Source organism: Sinocyclocheilus grahami, unplaced genomic scaffold (assembly GCF_001515645.1).
Source record: "Sinocyclocheilus grahami isolate Dianchi unplaced genomic scaffold, SAMN03320097.WGS_v1.1 scaffold21.1, whole genome shotgun sequence".
NCBI lineage: Eukaryota > Metazoa > Chordata > Actinopteri > Cypriniformes > Cyprinidae > Sinocyclocheilus > Sinocyclocheilus grahami.
Genome location: NW_015505200.1, coordinates 971469 through 988663, shown reverse-complemented (window position 1 = coordinate 988663; position 17195 = coordinate 971469). Strand labels below are relative to the sequence as shown.

The following is a 17195-nucleotide window of genomic DNA, read 5'->3' as shown; positions in this document are numbered from 1 at the left end:
GATAGTTTGATTGACAGTAGCGTTTCAGCACAGACTGGACTGGCGTCTTACCTTAGACCCGCTTGAGTGAGCTGTCATCAGTCCGCCATTGTTTCACCGCTGGAGCAGATGTAGACAAGAATGACTCCTAAGCGATTGAGGTGTTCTGTTGTTGGATGTAATAATGAACATAGCAGTCGTCATTTACTCCCGAAATCTGAGCCACTGAAGACAGTGGATTATGTTTGTTTTTTAAGGGAATGCACCCTCGATCTACATAAATGTGTCTATGTTCGCGCGAATCATTCGTGATCCAGCTTCACCTACAGAAGAAGTGAGTGTTTTTTTTAACGAATCTTTGCAAATCGCCTTTCCTAATAATGTGATAATTAGCAAGTTTCACGATGAATGCGGCTAAAGTAAACAGTCTCTCTGAGAGCAGCTCGGAAGAGAGGGAAGAGAGGTCAGCAGAGCTCATTAACATTTAAAGGAAAATGCTACAAATCTGCATGCTCGGAAAAGAGCTGTTTTTGAAGGGTAAAAAAGGTGTTTTTTACACTACCATTGAGAAATTTTAACCAAACTATGTTACAGACTTTTCATTAAGACCCTAAAGAATCATATCGACTTGTGGAAACTGGGCATCCTTTGATCCCTTTAAATATTTTTACTAAAATTGACTACCTGATCAAATTGCCTTTTTATTACCTTTTATCTTTGTATAAAAGGTATATATATATATATTTTTTTTTAAATTTAAAACAACAACAAAAACCTTAATTTACATTACTTTTCAAGGTATAGAAATGACACTTTTAAGTAAAAAGTATTAAAGTTAACCACATTTGACTGGTGAAGTTTTGTATATTGAACCCTATATCCACTTTATTCAAAATATTGCTCACATGACACACTTGTGGCTGTGAACGACAGGTGCACATATCCTGTGTTTAATCTGTCCTAAGCCTGTGAAGTGCACTAAACCACTGGGGGATCAGACTCGATGGGACATGCACAAGTGTAATCCCTTTTCTGCCCTCTTCACCAAGTGCTGCTCTCATTTGTTGTCTTCTGTTTAAGTTCCTTTTGTTAGGGTACCTGCTAACCAGAGATGTGAAACTGCCGTGGATCATGAGAAACCTAATGGCTTTGGGTCTTTTGGAACATGTTCTTTAACAACGTGGAAAGGCATTAGATGAGCTATGCCATGTAACAGAATTGTCTTAAAGTGGGAGGTCTGGCCCTCTTCTGTGGTACAGAGAATTCAGCTTTCTCCCTACTTGATGTGGGGGCAGCTACGGCATCTTCTCTTGGCCTGTCGATACGACGAGGGTTACTTAGCGACAGGAAGTTATAAAAATGAGGATGAGAATGATAATACGGAGGACAAATCAAAGGATCCCATATCCTTTCAGGTAAGTCAGGGTATGGACCAACCTGACTGATGTCAACACTATTAATTATTTAAGATAGCCATGCATGATAGCCACAAGAGCTTTACAAAACAGCATTTTGTCATTCCTGACAGCTAGATTCACTATGATGAGAAAGTACAGATTTTCACAGTAACAAATGCTTTCCACGTCCATAGATTTATATCTGTGGTTTCTGGGTGTTATTTATTGTCCGTGGAGGCAGCTCTCTTTGATGCGATCAGGTTATTTCTAGAAGCCTTCCTGTCTGAAAACAGATTAAGAGTATTTGACTAAATGATTGCATAATCAAGTAGGTGCAACACAATTTATGCAACTCGATTTGTTTAATAGGAATCTCTCAACATGATTGAACATATGAGGTCTACACTGTAGGCTTTTATTTAAATCTTTTTTTTCTTACTTAGACATCATGACAAACATCAAAAAGACTTTAGGGAAGTTTATCTTCAGAATTAGAGGAGGGATTATCTAATATTGTGCAACACGGAAGTAGGCTATTTTCTGTGGTCGTGCAAAACTTCCAATTTATTAGCTGTGATTGGTAAACAACTAAAATAACTGGTGCAGTAAACAGTAAAACTATTTGTGCTATGATTCAGTCTGTTTATAATTCTGAGAATAAATTAAAATATTACGAAATAAGAAATGCCAGTATGCAGTCTCAAGCAGCATAACAAGCTATTTTGTACAGCTAAAAATAAATGGAAGCGGATGATACCAGAAGGCTCGCACATTCAAGTTAAATGGGGACACCTGCTCTTACAGATACACAAGTCAATTTTATTTCTATAGCAGCTTTTCAGAAATTCACATCAGTAATACCTTAATGCACTGAAGTCCACATTTAAAGCTGGATAGCTTACATTTCACAATGACATTAACAATCAACCAGTTGAGATTTGCTAATGTAACTGAGTATACACGTTAATGTATTTATAACATTTAAGTTGGATGTATGTAATAATTGTCAACTGAAGTTAGTAATCCATTTTGCAGTGATATTGAGGATTAAAATTGTATGACTTTGGTTTGAATTTATACAATTTTGGTGCAGTGACACACTTATTATGTGATATGTTTCATTGTCATATTTAAAATGATGCATATCAAGGTTTACGTTTTTGAGCATATCACCCACTACTAAGCAGTTCAACCGTAATAATACTTTTATCTTTAGTCCCCTAGTGTGCAAGCCAAAAGCCACTGTGGCAAGGAACAGAAAACTTAATTTAATGCTGGGATAATGAAAAAAAAAAAAACCTTAAGAGACACCATTCTACACCAGGGGGCCAGTTCTCCTCAGGCTATACAGTTAAAATACAATGTCACTATAGCTTTGTTGATTATAGGAACATGGCTCTCCAATCTAACTATGTCTTTAGTTTACAAAAATATTGCACAAAAGTCATGCTTTTTCTCTTAAAGTGATTGTTCACCAAAAAATACAAATTTTACTCACCCTTATTTCGTTCTAAAACTGTATAACTTGCATTCTTCTGTGGAACACAAAATTATTATTTTTTATAAGGTCCATAAAGTTAGCGAGGTCCAAAACAACATTGGATGCCAATGAGTTTTATTTTATAAACAAAAAACTTTGACAGGTTTGGAACGACATGCAAGAGAGTGAGTAAATGATGACAGATTTTTCCATTTTAGGTGAACTATCCCTTAAATAGATCTTATAAGTGGTTGCAATAAATATCATTCAGACACAACAGGTACACTGCCGATATGCAAAATGTATATTTTTGAAACATGTTTTGTGTTTAGATTTTTGGTGGCAGAGTATACAGAATACCTGGAAAAAAAAAAAGTCAGAAAATACTTATTTTTCTGAATTGGCTGTAAGGATTATGGTATGACCTATTGCACTCATCATTGTGAAACATCTGAGTAAATGTGACAGTTTTTTCTAGAATGAGCCCAACATAGTTGCCCTCTGACATCTTCAGCATATTGGATGGAAATGGGACAGTCTCTTTTAGTTATCAAATGATGTCAGAGGAAAAATGACAGTTTCAGATTCAGAGCTTATGCCAATGAGTTTTATTTTATAAACAAAAAAGTTTGACAGGTTTGGAACGACATGCAAGAGAGTGAGTAAATGATGACAGATTTTTCCATTTTAGGTGAACTATCCCTTAAATAGATCTTATAAGTGGTTGCAATAAATATCATTCAGACACAACAGGTACACTGCCGATATGCAAAATGTATATTTTTGAAACATGTTTTGTGTTTAGATTTTTGGTGGCAGATTATACAGAATACCTGGAGAAAAAAAAGTCAGAAAATACTTATTTTTCTGAATTGGCTGTAAGGATTATGGTATGACCTATTGCACTCATCATTGTGAAACATCTGAGTAAATGTGACAGTTTTTTCTAGAATGAGCCCAACATAGTTGCCCTCTGACATCTTCAGCATATTGGATGGAAATGGGACAGTCTCTTTTAGTTATCAAATGATGTCAGAGGAAAAATGACAGTTTCAGATTCAGAGCTTGTTCTCATTGAATGGAACATTTTCTATTCCCTTTTCATTTAAATTAAAAAGCTCTTTGTTAGATGATGTCATAGACAGTTTGACATAACAGACCTGACTGGTCTTGAAACTTACAGTGGTGGACATATGGTGTATTTTTTAATGAATGTCTTAAAGGAACACTCCACTATTTTTGAAAATAGGCTCATTTTCCAACTCCCCTAGAGTTAAACAGTTGAGTTTTACCGTTTTCGAATCCATTCAGCCGATCTCCGGGTCTGGCGGTAGCACTTTTAGCTGTAGCTTAGCATAGATCATTGAATCTGATTAGACCGTTAGCATCTCGCTCAAAAATGACCAAAGAGTTTTTATATTTTTCCTATTTAAAACTTGACTCTTCTGTAGTTACATCGTATACTAAGACCACTAATCTGTGGTGATTGGTCCGATTTGTCTCATTTTCATTTCATCATGCCTGTAATGTCTGATAAAGCAGCGTTTGTGAGCGCAGTGCTTCTTTGTTTACAGCGTTTTAACAGCTATTTTACCACTCCAAAAGCGGCACATAGTGGCAAAGAAAGAATTTGCATTTTCATTTAGACCAACTCGAAAAGACCAAGTGGGCGGGCAAAATGCTAATGTTTCATGTAACGTCAACATGAAACGGCTTGGAATTCGTTTTAAATATGACTTGTTTCAATGATTCAGAGTCGACTCTTTCTTTTGAGAGACAATAACTTTATACATGGTGCACTTTCAGATAAAAAATTTTGCAGGATGTTTTCATTCACTTAGAGCTGTGTTACACACTGCATGAAAGGTAATTTTCAAAAATCCATAATAGGGGCACTTTAAGACTAGCTTCTGCTCTCCTAGAGAGTTCTCGGTTTGTGTTTTTCCTGACCTTTCTTTTTTAAAGGTCAGAAGAAACAGTTCTGCACCACTATTGGCATTAAGGTATTGGCTTTGATACGAAATCATTTCAGAACAGACCTTTCACTTTTTATAAGAATATGTATTGGCGCTAAAGAAATCCTATGGTCACTGAATGCTGGTCACATAAGAAACAGTCTCATAAGAAAATACATGAACACTCTTGATACATAAAAACTCTTGATGAAAACAGATTAATTACATGATACTACTTGATAGTCATATTTAATTCAGAACTCTGAAGAAACAGCGGCTGTATGTCACATGTAGAGAAGAGAGTTTAGATTTATTGCTTTTCATTTTAAATTACTTATGTTCTCTCGACAATATATTTTCTATGAGGTTCCATTTGTGTCAAAAACAACTGCTTTGTGCTTTGTACTATACATTTGTCTTTGTCTACAGTCATTGCCTACTTGTTCAGGTAAATCAGTATATGTAGGCATGTATGTTGTCTGTTGACGTCGTCTTAATCTGTTGTCCTGCCTGCTTTTTCTCTGTCATTTAATTACTGTCGTCCTTATTATCGTTTTGTTCTGTCGTCTTGTTCTGTTGTCCTAACTGTCATCTTATTCTGTCCTCCTAACTGTCATCTTATTCTGTCGTCCTGTTCTGTCGTTCTAACTGTCATCTGGTTAGTTTCACATTTCATATTCGACTAGGCTGCTTTAGGGACCGTCTGCAAATTTACCTCACAGTACAAAACGAAGTACAATAATTCATTCAAATTAATGTTCACAGGACTACAGTAAATGCCTTGTGGCAAACTGACTAAATATATTTTGCCAATGTCTCGCCTTAGACAATACTTCCAACATCTCCCTTACAGTCTGTACAGTACACAAATATTTTCATGAAAAAATTAGGCTACTGTATTTTTTTCTCTTCATGTTACAAAGGTTGTAGGTTGTAGAAGACTGATTTATTACAGGTGAAATTTTGCCAATACCTTCTTTACTGTAATTCACCAAAAAGGCTTTTTCATGTTCCAAAGGTTGTAATATGTTCCTAGATACAAGACTGACTTACTACGTGTGAGATTTTGCCAATACCTCCCGTCATATATGTACAGTACACAATTATTTTCATAAAAATTACAAAGTACAACCTTTGGAACATGAAACAAAAAAAAACTATTCATAAATTACTAGTGGGCAAAACTCACTAAATATAAGACAACCCTTGGAACATGATAAAACCCTCTTGGTGAATAACTGTGGGTTTTTTAAAACTATTTGTGTACTGTACATACAGTAAGGGAGATATTGGCAAACTCTCACCTGTAGTAAGTCAGTCTTGTAAATAAGAAAACACTACAACCTTTTTCTAAAAATATTTGTGCACTGTACATACAGTAAAAGAGATATTGGAAAATCTCACCTGTAGTAAGTCAGTCTTGTAACTAGGACTGTATTACAAGCATTAGAACATGAACAAACCCTTTTGGTAAATTACAGTAGTTTTTTTCTTAGAATATTTGTGTACTGTATGTACAGTAAGGGAGGTATTGGCAAAATATCACCTGTAGTAAGAGTGTACTACAACCTTTGGAACATAAACAAACCCTTTTGATAAATTACAGTAATTTTTAAATATATATTTGTGTACTGCACATACAGTAAAGGAGATATTGGCAAAATATCACCTGTAGTAAGCCAGTCTCATAACTAGGAATGTACTACAACCTTTGGAGCATAAAAAAAACCTATTGATAAATTACTATATTTTGTTCTAAAAATATTTGTGTACTGTACATACAGTCAAGGAGGTATGAGCAAAATTTCACAAATCATAAGTCAGTCTTGTAACTGCAAATGAACTACAACCTACAAAAAAAACTTTGCGTACAGTAATTTTTATGAAATTAATTGTGTACTGTACATAGGCCTATATGACGAGAGATACTGCCAAAATATCACATGTCAGTATCTAGGAACATACTACAACCTTTGGAACATGAAAAAGCCTTTATTATTATACTTCGTTTTGTACTGTGAGGTCAATTTGCAGATGGTCCCTAAAGCAGCCTAGTCGGATATGAAATGTGAAACTAACTTTACCGTGGCTGATTTCTGGTTATGATGACAGAACAAGATGACATTAAGCACAGTAGAATAAGATGACAGTTAGGACGGCAGTAAAGACGACAGTAAGGATGACAGAACAAGATGACTGTTAGGATGACAGAACAGGACAACAGTTAGGACGACAGAACAAGACGACAGTTAGGACAACAGAATAAGATGACTGTTAGGACGACAGAACAGGACGACAGTTAGGATGACAGAACAAGACGACAGTACAGATGACAGAATAAGATGACTGTTAGGACGACAGAACAGGACGACAGTTAGGATGACAGAACAAGACGACAGTACAGATGACAGAATAAGATGACTGTTAGGACGACAGAACAAGATGACAGTAAGGACAACAGAATAAGATGACAGTTAGGACGACAGAACAAGATGACAGAAAAAAACGACAATAAGGACGACTGATTAAGACGATGTCAACAGACAACATACACGCCTACATATACTGATTTACCTGAACAAGTAGGCAATGACTGTAGACAAAGACAAATGTATAGTACAAAGCACAAAGCAGTCGACTCATTTTTGACACAAATGGAACCTCATAATGACTGTAGACAAAGACAAATGTATAGTACAAAGCACAAAGCAGTCTACTCATTTTTGACACAAATGGAACCTCATAATTTTCATTTCCATCAGGAAGGAAGGCTACTGTTTGCATTAAAAAAATTAAAAAACACACTAAGAAGGGTGATTTCAGAAAATGTTTGTTAAAGCATTAAAACTTTTCATCTGTCATGGATATTGCAGCTTAAGTCAGTGTTTGAATTTTTAGAAGGCGCTGGAGCACACAGTAAGCTAATGTTCTTTGTGCTTGTTTGATCTGTCATTCTCTGTTTCTGAATGCTCCACAAGGTGATATTTTATATTAAGTCTAAGACTGTTTAGAGCATATTTAATATCATTGCCTATTTTACAACATTCTTCCAAAACAGGCTACAACCTAGACTTTGGAGAAAACTAAAATAATTAACATATGATATCTAGTGATGCAAATGATTTTAAAATATGTAGCCCTAGCCATTAAAAACGGTAAAATGTTATTTAGGAAAAGGAATAGACCTATACAAGCGGTCAAACAGTACCACCAAGTGTTTGCTTTGAGCTGTGCCTCTCCCACTCTCTTTTCGGATGTCATGACTCTGTCTCTATATGTACAGAGGCGGACAGTAACTAAGTACATTTACTTGAGTATTGTACTTAAGTACACTTTTTGTGCATCTGTACTTTACTTGAGTATTATTTTTTCTGGGAACTTATGACTTTAACTTCACAACATTTGAAAGACAAATATTGTACTTTTCACTCCACTACATTTCTATCAAGGTCCTCGAAGTAGAAAGTCGTTAAGTAGCAGCTTTGAAAGTCAGTGGGTGATTTTTTTTCTTCTCTAAAACGCGACTTTCTTTTTTTCAGACAGTTTATCAGTAATCACTCTTGTAGGGCTGCATGAAGTGATTTCTCAGCATTTTTTGAACACTGACCAGTTGCAAATGTGATATTTATTTACAACAATTCAATAACAGGAAGTTAGTATTGGGGTATATATTAGACACAATATTGTCTGATTTTGCTCAATTGTGTAAGTGAAAATATTACCTATAGAGCCACAGAAGAACTGTTGTGCATCTCCTAATAAAACACAATAGGTGTTGGACTTGAAGCAGCACTGCACAGACCATTCTGTGTATGACATCAAAGTACCACGAGAGCGATTAGACAGCATTTTATAATTTTTGTTTTGATGTCAAATAAGTCTTGGTGTTTTGCTTTTTTGTTAAAGCAGTGTTGCTGTTGTAAAAGTTGTACAGCTACAGTTGTCAGCTACAGAGATATCACTCTGTATTTACAGGATTTCACTGTCCACTCTGTTCAAATGTGGATGAATGGCTACACATAGATGTGTGCTCTGTGCACACACACTGTCAGAGCTGTGTGAGATCACTACCATACTGCTTTTGTGGGGGTGGGTATAAGGTGTTGATTTCTTTCCCCCCATAGGTTTTTAACATTCTAAAAGCTCTTTATTCCAAAGATACTACATGCTAGTCAGTGTATTCAGTAGGTGTAATGTATTGTAAGTTGCTTCAGAAGTATTGCAAATATTACGTACAACAATAAAACAGTGCATTGACATAAAAATGGAAATTTACTTTTGGTACTTAAGTACTTTTAAAAGCAAGTACTTCTGTACTTTTACTTAAGTAAAAATCTGTCTTTACAACTTTTACTTGTAATGGAGTCATATTTGACCAGCAGTATCTGTACTTTCACTCAAGTAATGGAGTACATATACCTCTGTATATATACTATACCTAAATCTATATTTCAGGTTTCTAAGTATTCCCGATGGATATTAATTATTTACATCGCACATTAGTCTTGCTGTTTTGATTTTTTGTTAAAGCAGTGTTGCTGTTGTAAAGTTGTACAGCTACAGTTGTGTTGCTGGGTTTTAAAGCAGGTTTGATTTTTTTCTTCCTTATCACTCTGTATTTACAGGATTTCACTGTCCACTCTGTTCAAATGTGGATGAATGGCTACACATAGATGTGTGCTCTGTGCACACACACTGTCAGAGCTGTGTGAGATCACTACCATACTGCTTTTGTGGGGGTGGGTATAAGGTGTTGATTTCTTTCCCCCCATAGGTTTTTAACATTCTAAAAGCTCTTTATTCCAAAGATACTACATGCTAGTCAGTGTATTCAGTAGGTGTAATGTATTGTAAGTTGCTTCAGAAGTATTGCAAATATTACGTACAACAATAAAACAGTGCATTGACATAAAAATGGAAATTTACTTTTGGTACTTAAGTACTTTTAAAAGCAAGTACTTCTGTACTTTTACTTAAGTAAAAATCTGTCTTTACAACTTTTACTTGTAATGGAGTCATATTTGACCAGCAGTATCTGTACTTTCACTCAAGTAATGGAGTACATATACCTCTGTATATATACTATACCTAAATCTATATTTCAGGTTTCTAAGTATTCCCGATGGATATTAATTATTTACATCGCACATTATCACTTTTAAATACGGCGTTTCTAATATGCACAGCTGGCTCGTCTTTGATGTCTTACTCACGTTTGTTTTTTTCCCAGCAATTCCGCTCACAGCTCCAGCAGATGTCAGTAATGCCCTTAGATAGCAATCACGACTGTCTGCGACTGCTAATTATGCCAGCAAATGAACACGTCATGTTGTTGGGTTAAAGTCATTAAGCGTTTTCATATCAGCCTATAACCGTTCTCATGCTTACAATATAACGAGTTACTATTATTTTTGGTATTTCGTTGCACAATGAGTATTTGTATGCTTTTGGTTGCTCGAAACTGTCGATGTTGCTGCGAATTCAGGACCATGGACAGAGCCAGTGGTGCTGCGATCCACTTCTGTACTCCTGTCACCGAGAACCATACTATTAGAGTTAATAAGTAAGTATGTTTCTGTTAAAAAGTGAGAAGAGGCTGGCAATTTGAGCACTTCGTATGGTGTACTATAAACAATTTGATTTTGAAAAATCAAGAAATTTCCAAAATATTCCAACGACATCAGCTGCATGTAATTACTATTACTACTACTACTACTACTACTACTACTAATATATATATTTTTTCTGAGATTAAAAAACTGGGTAATTTCAGATCAAATTCCTAAATTATTTCACACTGTAAGAACAACTGGATTAGTTTTCCCTTTTCTTAACTTTCACAAAATCAACATTGATATTTGAAATACAATTCTTATGAGGAAAGAGCAATGTCTTGCCCAGTCGACAGGCTATTTTCAATATATAATTTATTATTATTACTATTATTTATTTATTTGAATTTGGTGAATATTTATTATCACATTCTTGTAAAGAATCTATTATGTCTCGAGTGATTTTAGGATGCCCTGGTTCCTGACAAGAAAATGAACCTCCGTATGATGTTCTGTGCTTAGGGCGGGGGTCTTTCTCACATTTTCAAGCCCATGGTCCACCATAACCCTGTCGGTCCCGTTCTATGACACATTATTGACACCTCATGTGAGGCGTACAGGGACACTCGGTCTGCATGACCACTCGTTTCATTGGTCGCAGTGTTAAACCAAGCTATCCTCCTCCATTAAACACACAAAACAATATTTGAGTTTTATTTATTATTGAGCTGACATTGCGCGTGCGGATGTGTGGCGTAGGGTAATATGTAAAGTAAGAACCGCAGGATTGTAGGAAAACATTTACATATGTCGTGTTTCACCGTTAGACCAGGGACACTCGGTCTGCATGACCACTCGTTTCATTGGTCGCAGTGTTAAACCTAGCTATCCTCCTCCATTAAACACACAAAACAATATTTGAGTTTTATTTATTATTGAGCTGACATTGCGCGTGCGGATGTGTGGCGTAGGGTAATATGTAAAGTAAGAACCGCAGGATTGTAGGAAAACATTTACATATGTCGTGTTTCACCGTTAGATGTTAGTGCATCATGAATCTGTGACATCCAGAGGATTTACGCTACCACCGCCACAGCTCGCGAGAAACACGCATGCGCATTGTAAAAAAACAGCCGGTCTTTAAAAAAATCCTTATGCCAACGGATGTAATCAAGGCAAAGAATATCTCTTATCTCTGGGCATACATGGTGAAATTGTAAGTATGGGGATCCTAAGTTGTTTTTAAATATACAAGGTATCCGTGGAGAAAATGACCTTTGATTTTGATTGTTGAAGATGGCATGTCATTTTTGACACAAATGTCTTTTCGATGGTTGTCCTGGGCGATAAAGAGATATTATAGCTGTGCTTCATGGTGGCACTTTGCAATGCGAGGATATGCGATGGAAATACTGTTAGTCCACTACGGTTTTTTTTTTTTTTAGTCCCCTACGGTTTTTTTTTTTTTTTTTTTTTGCTTTTCAGAAGAGTAGAATGCGCTTTGTCTTTTTATTTTTCACAGTGCGTCCCATCTTTAAAGATGCGGTTCACATTTAAAGCTATAATATACATTTTTTTCGTCTGTTCTGCTTCGGTAAAATCTAGCAGACCATATAAGTGTTTTCTGTGAGCCAGTGTAATCATCATCATTTGCTAGTCTTGAAATCACGCAGACAAAATATTCCATAAATTACCAAATTATTTTTTAAATCTTGTTTATTACCGTCAAACACGGCCGAGCATTTTTATGCACCGCGGCTGTGATCACTGATGAAGGGATCTGACTGCAGCTAGATGCGTGCTGCGCCCCCTCCTACCCCCAAATATTCCAACATCTTCCAGCTCAAGCAAGGAATTTGATTCCACGATTCTTTGGAATTAACACAGCAAGATTTAGCAAGATCAAAACTATTGATCAGGAGTCATTTGATAATTATAACTCTTATTTGTATGCATTTAAAGACAGCTCAGTCCAGGACCTTATTTATTTGCTTCAAAGAACCTTCGGTTTTTTACCCAATACATGTTTTATTTGAGCCCCAAAGCCAGGTAGTTTAAATCAGTACAGACACCAAAGCTTGAAGAAATAGAGGAAGCCCACCCACATGGCAACAAGTCTAAATGTATTGTGCTGTAGGCCTAAGCATGTTTGCAGAATGAGAAGCACTGTAACACTGAATGTGATAATTATCTTATGATAATAAGCGATTTCATCAACATGCTTGTGATTCAGATATGGTGGAAACTGGAATCTATCAGTTATTAGTTGTACAGGTTGACTTTATAATGGAAAAACTACCTTTTCCACACAAAATCTAGAAATTGTTTACCAAAAATGTTGGTGTTAATATGACAAGTGTTTAAGTATGGGTGATATGCATGTATTTAAATCAGCTGTGGAGAGCCCTTTGAAATAAGTATGACATGACATGTTAGGTCATGTTAGTGTTCGTGACATGCTAGGACATTTTGGTTTCTGGTCAAGTTAAAGCATGTCTTCTTCACCCAATTCATATGCGCATTCAGCATCTTGTGGGGGTTGCTGTTTCATTCTTTTATTTTCTAGCACAATCAGTTAATGGAAACCACTTTCGTTCATATTTGTTGTTTCGTTAAAAGCATTATTTTCTCCAATGGAAACCACAAAATGTTTAAGTGGACTTGAGGAAAATAACATCCTCCGAAATCTACACTCTACAATTGCTTGTTGAACCATTAAGCGGCCCTTTGATATATGTGGCTGCAGTTGTATTGGCTCCATCTCAGTTGCATGCTGTTTCCTGCAGCCCATGGGATCAGAGCGGATGGAGATGCGAAAGAGGCAGATGTCGGTGCAGCAGGAGTCGGTGGCGGGCACCACAGCACCGGCGCAGAACGAGCAGCCTGGCCAGGGGAACCGTGGCTCCAATGCCTGCTGCTTCTGTTGGTGCTGTTGCTGCAGCTGCTCCTGGTAGGAGTTTTTTCTTTCGTCACACTGCTAATGTGAGATCTTATCTAACAAGGTTCATTTCGGACCAAACTAATGGCCAGGAAATCACTGTATTATAAGAAAATAATTGCATCTGACAAGACTATTCCATATCTTCTACTACAGTAAATATACCTGGAATATTGCTTAGATGTGATTTAAATACTATTTTTGTTCATTCTGCATGTAAAGTCTTATGTAATGTTTACTGAAGTGTCTGAGATCCCAAGATATCTGCTTTGAAAACCACCAGAACTCATGACATTCTGGCTGTGAGTTTATAATGAGCACCAGTTACAGTTATAAACTGAACAATGAGCAGGTGAAAGCTACTCCAAGGCTTCCTAATGCCTACTGTTAGGTGTCTTGGGATCATGATGTGTTTACTACATTGCAGTCTCACTGTTAGGAATGAAGACAGAGAAGAGAGGAACCGGAGAGCCTCGTATGATTTTAAAGCAGAGGGGAATGCGGACTTCGAAGAAAGGTCAGTCGTTTTTACAAAAAAACGGACATATTGGTTAGCTACAATGTTATTTTAATTAGATGTAATTTGATATTCATATATATTTTTTAAAATCTTTAATTACTATAGTTTTGCCAGATGAGAAATTACACAATACAATTTTTATTTAAATGAATTACTATTGTTCTGCAAGATGCAACTTTCTGACAAATTAGACCTAAAATATTTTTGCTGTAACAGTATTTCCTGAAAAAACATGTTGCTGATTCGTTTGTTGCCAAAATTGACTAAGACCCCTCTGTTTTTTGGCAGTCTGAATCCGACTGCGGAGGAGGTCCTCTTGTGGGGGCAATCTTTCGACAAACTGATGCACTGCCCCACTGGAAGAAGTGCCTTCCGGCAGTTTCTGCGCACTGAGTTCAGTGAGGAAAACATGCTCTTCTGGTTAGCCTGCGAGGAATTCAGTAAGGAAACTAATAAGAGCGTCATCGAGGAGAGGGCGCGGATAATATATGAAGACTACGTCTCTATCCTCTCACCCAAAGAGGTGAGAGTATGCATCAGTCCGTCTAGGAACAACCTAATCACATTTCCTGTATAATGAGAGTGATTAATATTCTTGATTTTTGTGCATTTTATTCAGGTGAGCCTCGACTCTAGAGTTCGAGAGGTTATAAACAGGAACATGTTGGAGCCATCATCCCACACGTTTGACGATGCCCAGCTCCAGATATACACACTAATGCAAAGAGACTCATATCCGCGATTCATGAACTCGCAGGTCTACAAAACCCTGCTCAAGACAGTCCCTGAGCAGTTGGTGGAATCTTAGATCTCTGTGATCCCGGTCGAATGCCCCCTCCCTATCTTTTGTTTGTTACCTTTTCTTGTGTAGAATATGTTTAAAAGGACCTCAGCGTGGGTCTTCCCAGGGATTTTACCGCTATAGCGATCTGTACCTGAAAAAAAGACGCTCAGGTCTCCAGGTTACTGGATTAAAAAAAAAAAAAATTGTCTCAAATTTCCTGAGGGCTCAACACCACAAGTACTGCTACAGATCAGTATAGCAAACGATGCTTCAAAGGATTATCAGTGCGTTTAGATGTTTTAAAGAAAATAATCTATTTTATTTGTGTTGAAGTTTTTTTTTAATTGTTTTTAATTCATTTTTTTTGTATCAATGTTCGAAGGAAGATGTGATACCAATCGTGGGCTATATACAGTATATACAGTAGATATATTTATGAATTTTTTTTCTCGTGTTATAATATTTAAAGAAAAGGGAATTATGGGGAACAAGAATTGCCCGCTTATGAAAAATGCGTATGAGAATCAAAGCTCAAGTCAAGGCAACACTTCAGCTCTACTCACAGGACCGCCCTGTTGTAAAAAGTATTGTTTCAGCTACTTTATCTAATAATTCCTATTATAATGACTTGGCATCTCCAATGAGAAATCATCATTATCAGAAATTTTTTTTTTAAAGTGTAATCAAAGAGATAATTATTGTAAGGGGGAAATATATTATATTAAAAAAGGTTGCACTGTATCATGGATAAGAAATAAATATTATCATAATGAATGAAACGTATTTAAATCAGTATTCAAAATCAAATAGCATATATCAGACAGCTTAGTACAGTTATTTTCTCTGCCTTATGTACTGCTAGAAAATATCAAGAATTTATTTACAGAAATATCATCGATCTATAAGTGTTTTTCTGTGTCATAGCATTCATTTATTCCCATGCTACATTCCGAACAAGCAGCTAAGAGTTGGTTGGGCATGGCAACTATTCCTTGCATGTACTCAACCCAAAGACACTATAAAGACTGAAAGCTTAATTTGTGTACAGTATGTAGAGGTAGTAATATTTTTACTAATGACCTCAAATAGAAGAGATTTAACATGCAGGTATTATACTACAGTATCAAATGTGCTTTAGATCTAAACATGAGCCCTGAATGGGAAGGGGCAGGTTTTATTGCTAGGACCCTCATAAGTAGATGACACCAAAGTAGCCAAGTCCAGTAAAACTGTGCGATTAGCTTTCTCTCCAATACAACCGACTAGAATTGGAGCTGCCAAGTTCTTACTATATTTTTAGTTCTGTGAATTACTTTGTTGCCTGACTTTCATGTCGCTCAAAGACAAGATCCTCATTCGGGGAAGTGCCTTGACATTCAATTTTGTGGCATCTCTTTTTTGGCAATAGTTGATTTAAACTCTTGCCACATACAATACATAGACTCTGGGCCTTTGATCAGTTCATGAGATGACTTGTCCTGCACGGTGACATCTGAATTGAACTATTGCACTTCATTTGCCTCTAGTTTTGGAGCGAAAAACACCATTGGTTTTGTCAAGTGCTGAAGTCGCACATTTAAGAAAGTGGGTCTGTTTGTCGGTTAGTCAGGTACAATTCATTAAAATTATTGATCTGTCCAGACATACATCTACCAACATGTATTTCATGGTGGTGCTTCTACTTGTCTTAGACTAACTTAATATGAAATGTGCAATTGATATGTGCAATTTGAGCTAATGGATTCACCACATAGGTCAACCCTCAAACACAATCTAAGCCAATGGTTTGGAGTTATACTGCCTATAAATCTTTTTGTCTTTCTCTCTCTTTTATTTTGTTCTGTAAAGTATACAAAAAAAAGGGTTATTTTCCAATCAGTTTACATAAAAATTATTATACATTTTTTAATTATTAATGTGAATGTTTACAGTAATCAGATTAGTTTTTTTCTGTTTTAACGAATTGAGAAAAAATAATGATTTGTGGGCATTTGGAATCTTTTAAGATAAAATAAAGCACAATAATTTTAAAATGCGTGATTGTTGTCAGAGCTGTGGAATAGTGGATTGACATATTGCCATATATGAACTTGTGGGACCATAAATAAATAATTTTAAATAATAGAAAATATATATACAATATATACATACAATTATCAGCTAATCAAAAATATATATAAAAAATACATTGATATGATTTGTAGGGCATGCATATAAATGCATAATCAAAAAAGTTTTTTTTTTAGAAAATCACCAGTACCAAAAATGGCATTATTTGATCTATATTTGCCATGTAAATAATGAATCCAAATATTCAGAATAACCCCAGGGGTTTCAGTTTGATCTTCATTTACAGTGAAGCGTAACCGTGCTGCCTACTCGCTCTCTGCTCTGGAGAGGATGCACCTGGGAACCTCACAAAATAACCTTGAAGCAAGTGTCCTCCCCATTTAACAGTTTCTAAGGGCTAAAGTTAGTGTATATATAAAGCATTAATGTAAACATCTTTTCTTATTAAAAATGGGCGAGTTGTTCTGCTTATCTTAAACTACTGTAAATGATTAGCAAAGATGCAGTGGTTTTAGAATGA

At 36.0% G+C, this 17195-nt stretch overlaps 1 protein-coding gene across 2 annotated transcripts; it reads left to right on the top strand.

Moving 5' to 3' along the window:
* The first annotated feature begins 1031 nt into the window (after window positions 1-1031).
* LOC107556579 (regulator of G-protein signaling 20-like) lies at window positions 1032-14794 on the top strand. Of its 2 annotated transcripts, none has more exons than XM_016239721.1 (5): window positions 1032-1394; window positions 13150-13313; window positions 13741-13818; window positions 14110-14344; window positions 14441-14794. In XM_016239721.1, the coding sequence occupies exons 1-5, from the start codon at window positions 1182-1184 to the stop codon at window positions 14627-14629; spliced, it is 879 nt and encodes a 292-aa protein (XP_016095207.1). In that variant the 5' UTR covers window positions 1032-1181; the 3' UTR covers window positions 14630-14794. The 2 variants fall into 2 exon arrangements, with proteins under 2 accessions (XP_016095207.1, XP_016095201.1); XM_016239715.1 differs by having other exon boundaries at window positions 13729-13818.
* Window positions 14795-17195: the final 2401 nt, after the last annotated feature.

Bases quoted from the DNA above. Each gene is read 5' to 3' on its own strand.
- LOC107556579 (XM_016239715.1), top strand. From the start codon at position 1,182: ATGCCATGTAACAGAATTGTCTTAAAGTGGGAGGTCTGGCCCTCTTCT. The intron at 13,819-14,109 runs GTCAGTCGTTTT...GTTTTTTGGCAG, and splicing joins AATGCGGACTTCGAAGAAAG to TCTGAATCCGACTGCGGAGG. The intron at 14,345-14,440 runs GTGAGAGTATGC...CATTTTATTCAG, and splicing joins CTATCCTCTCACCCAAAGAG to GTGAGCCTCGACTCTAGAGT.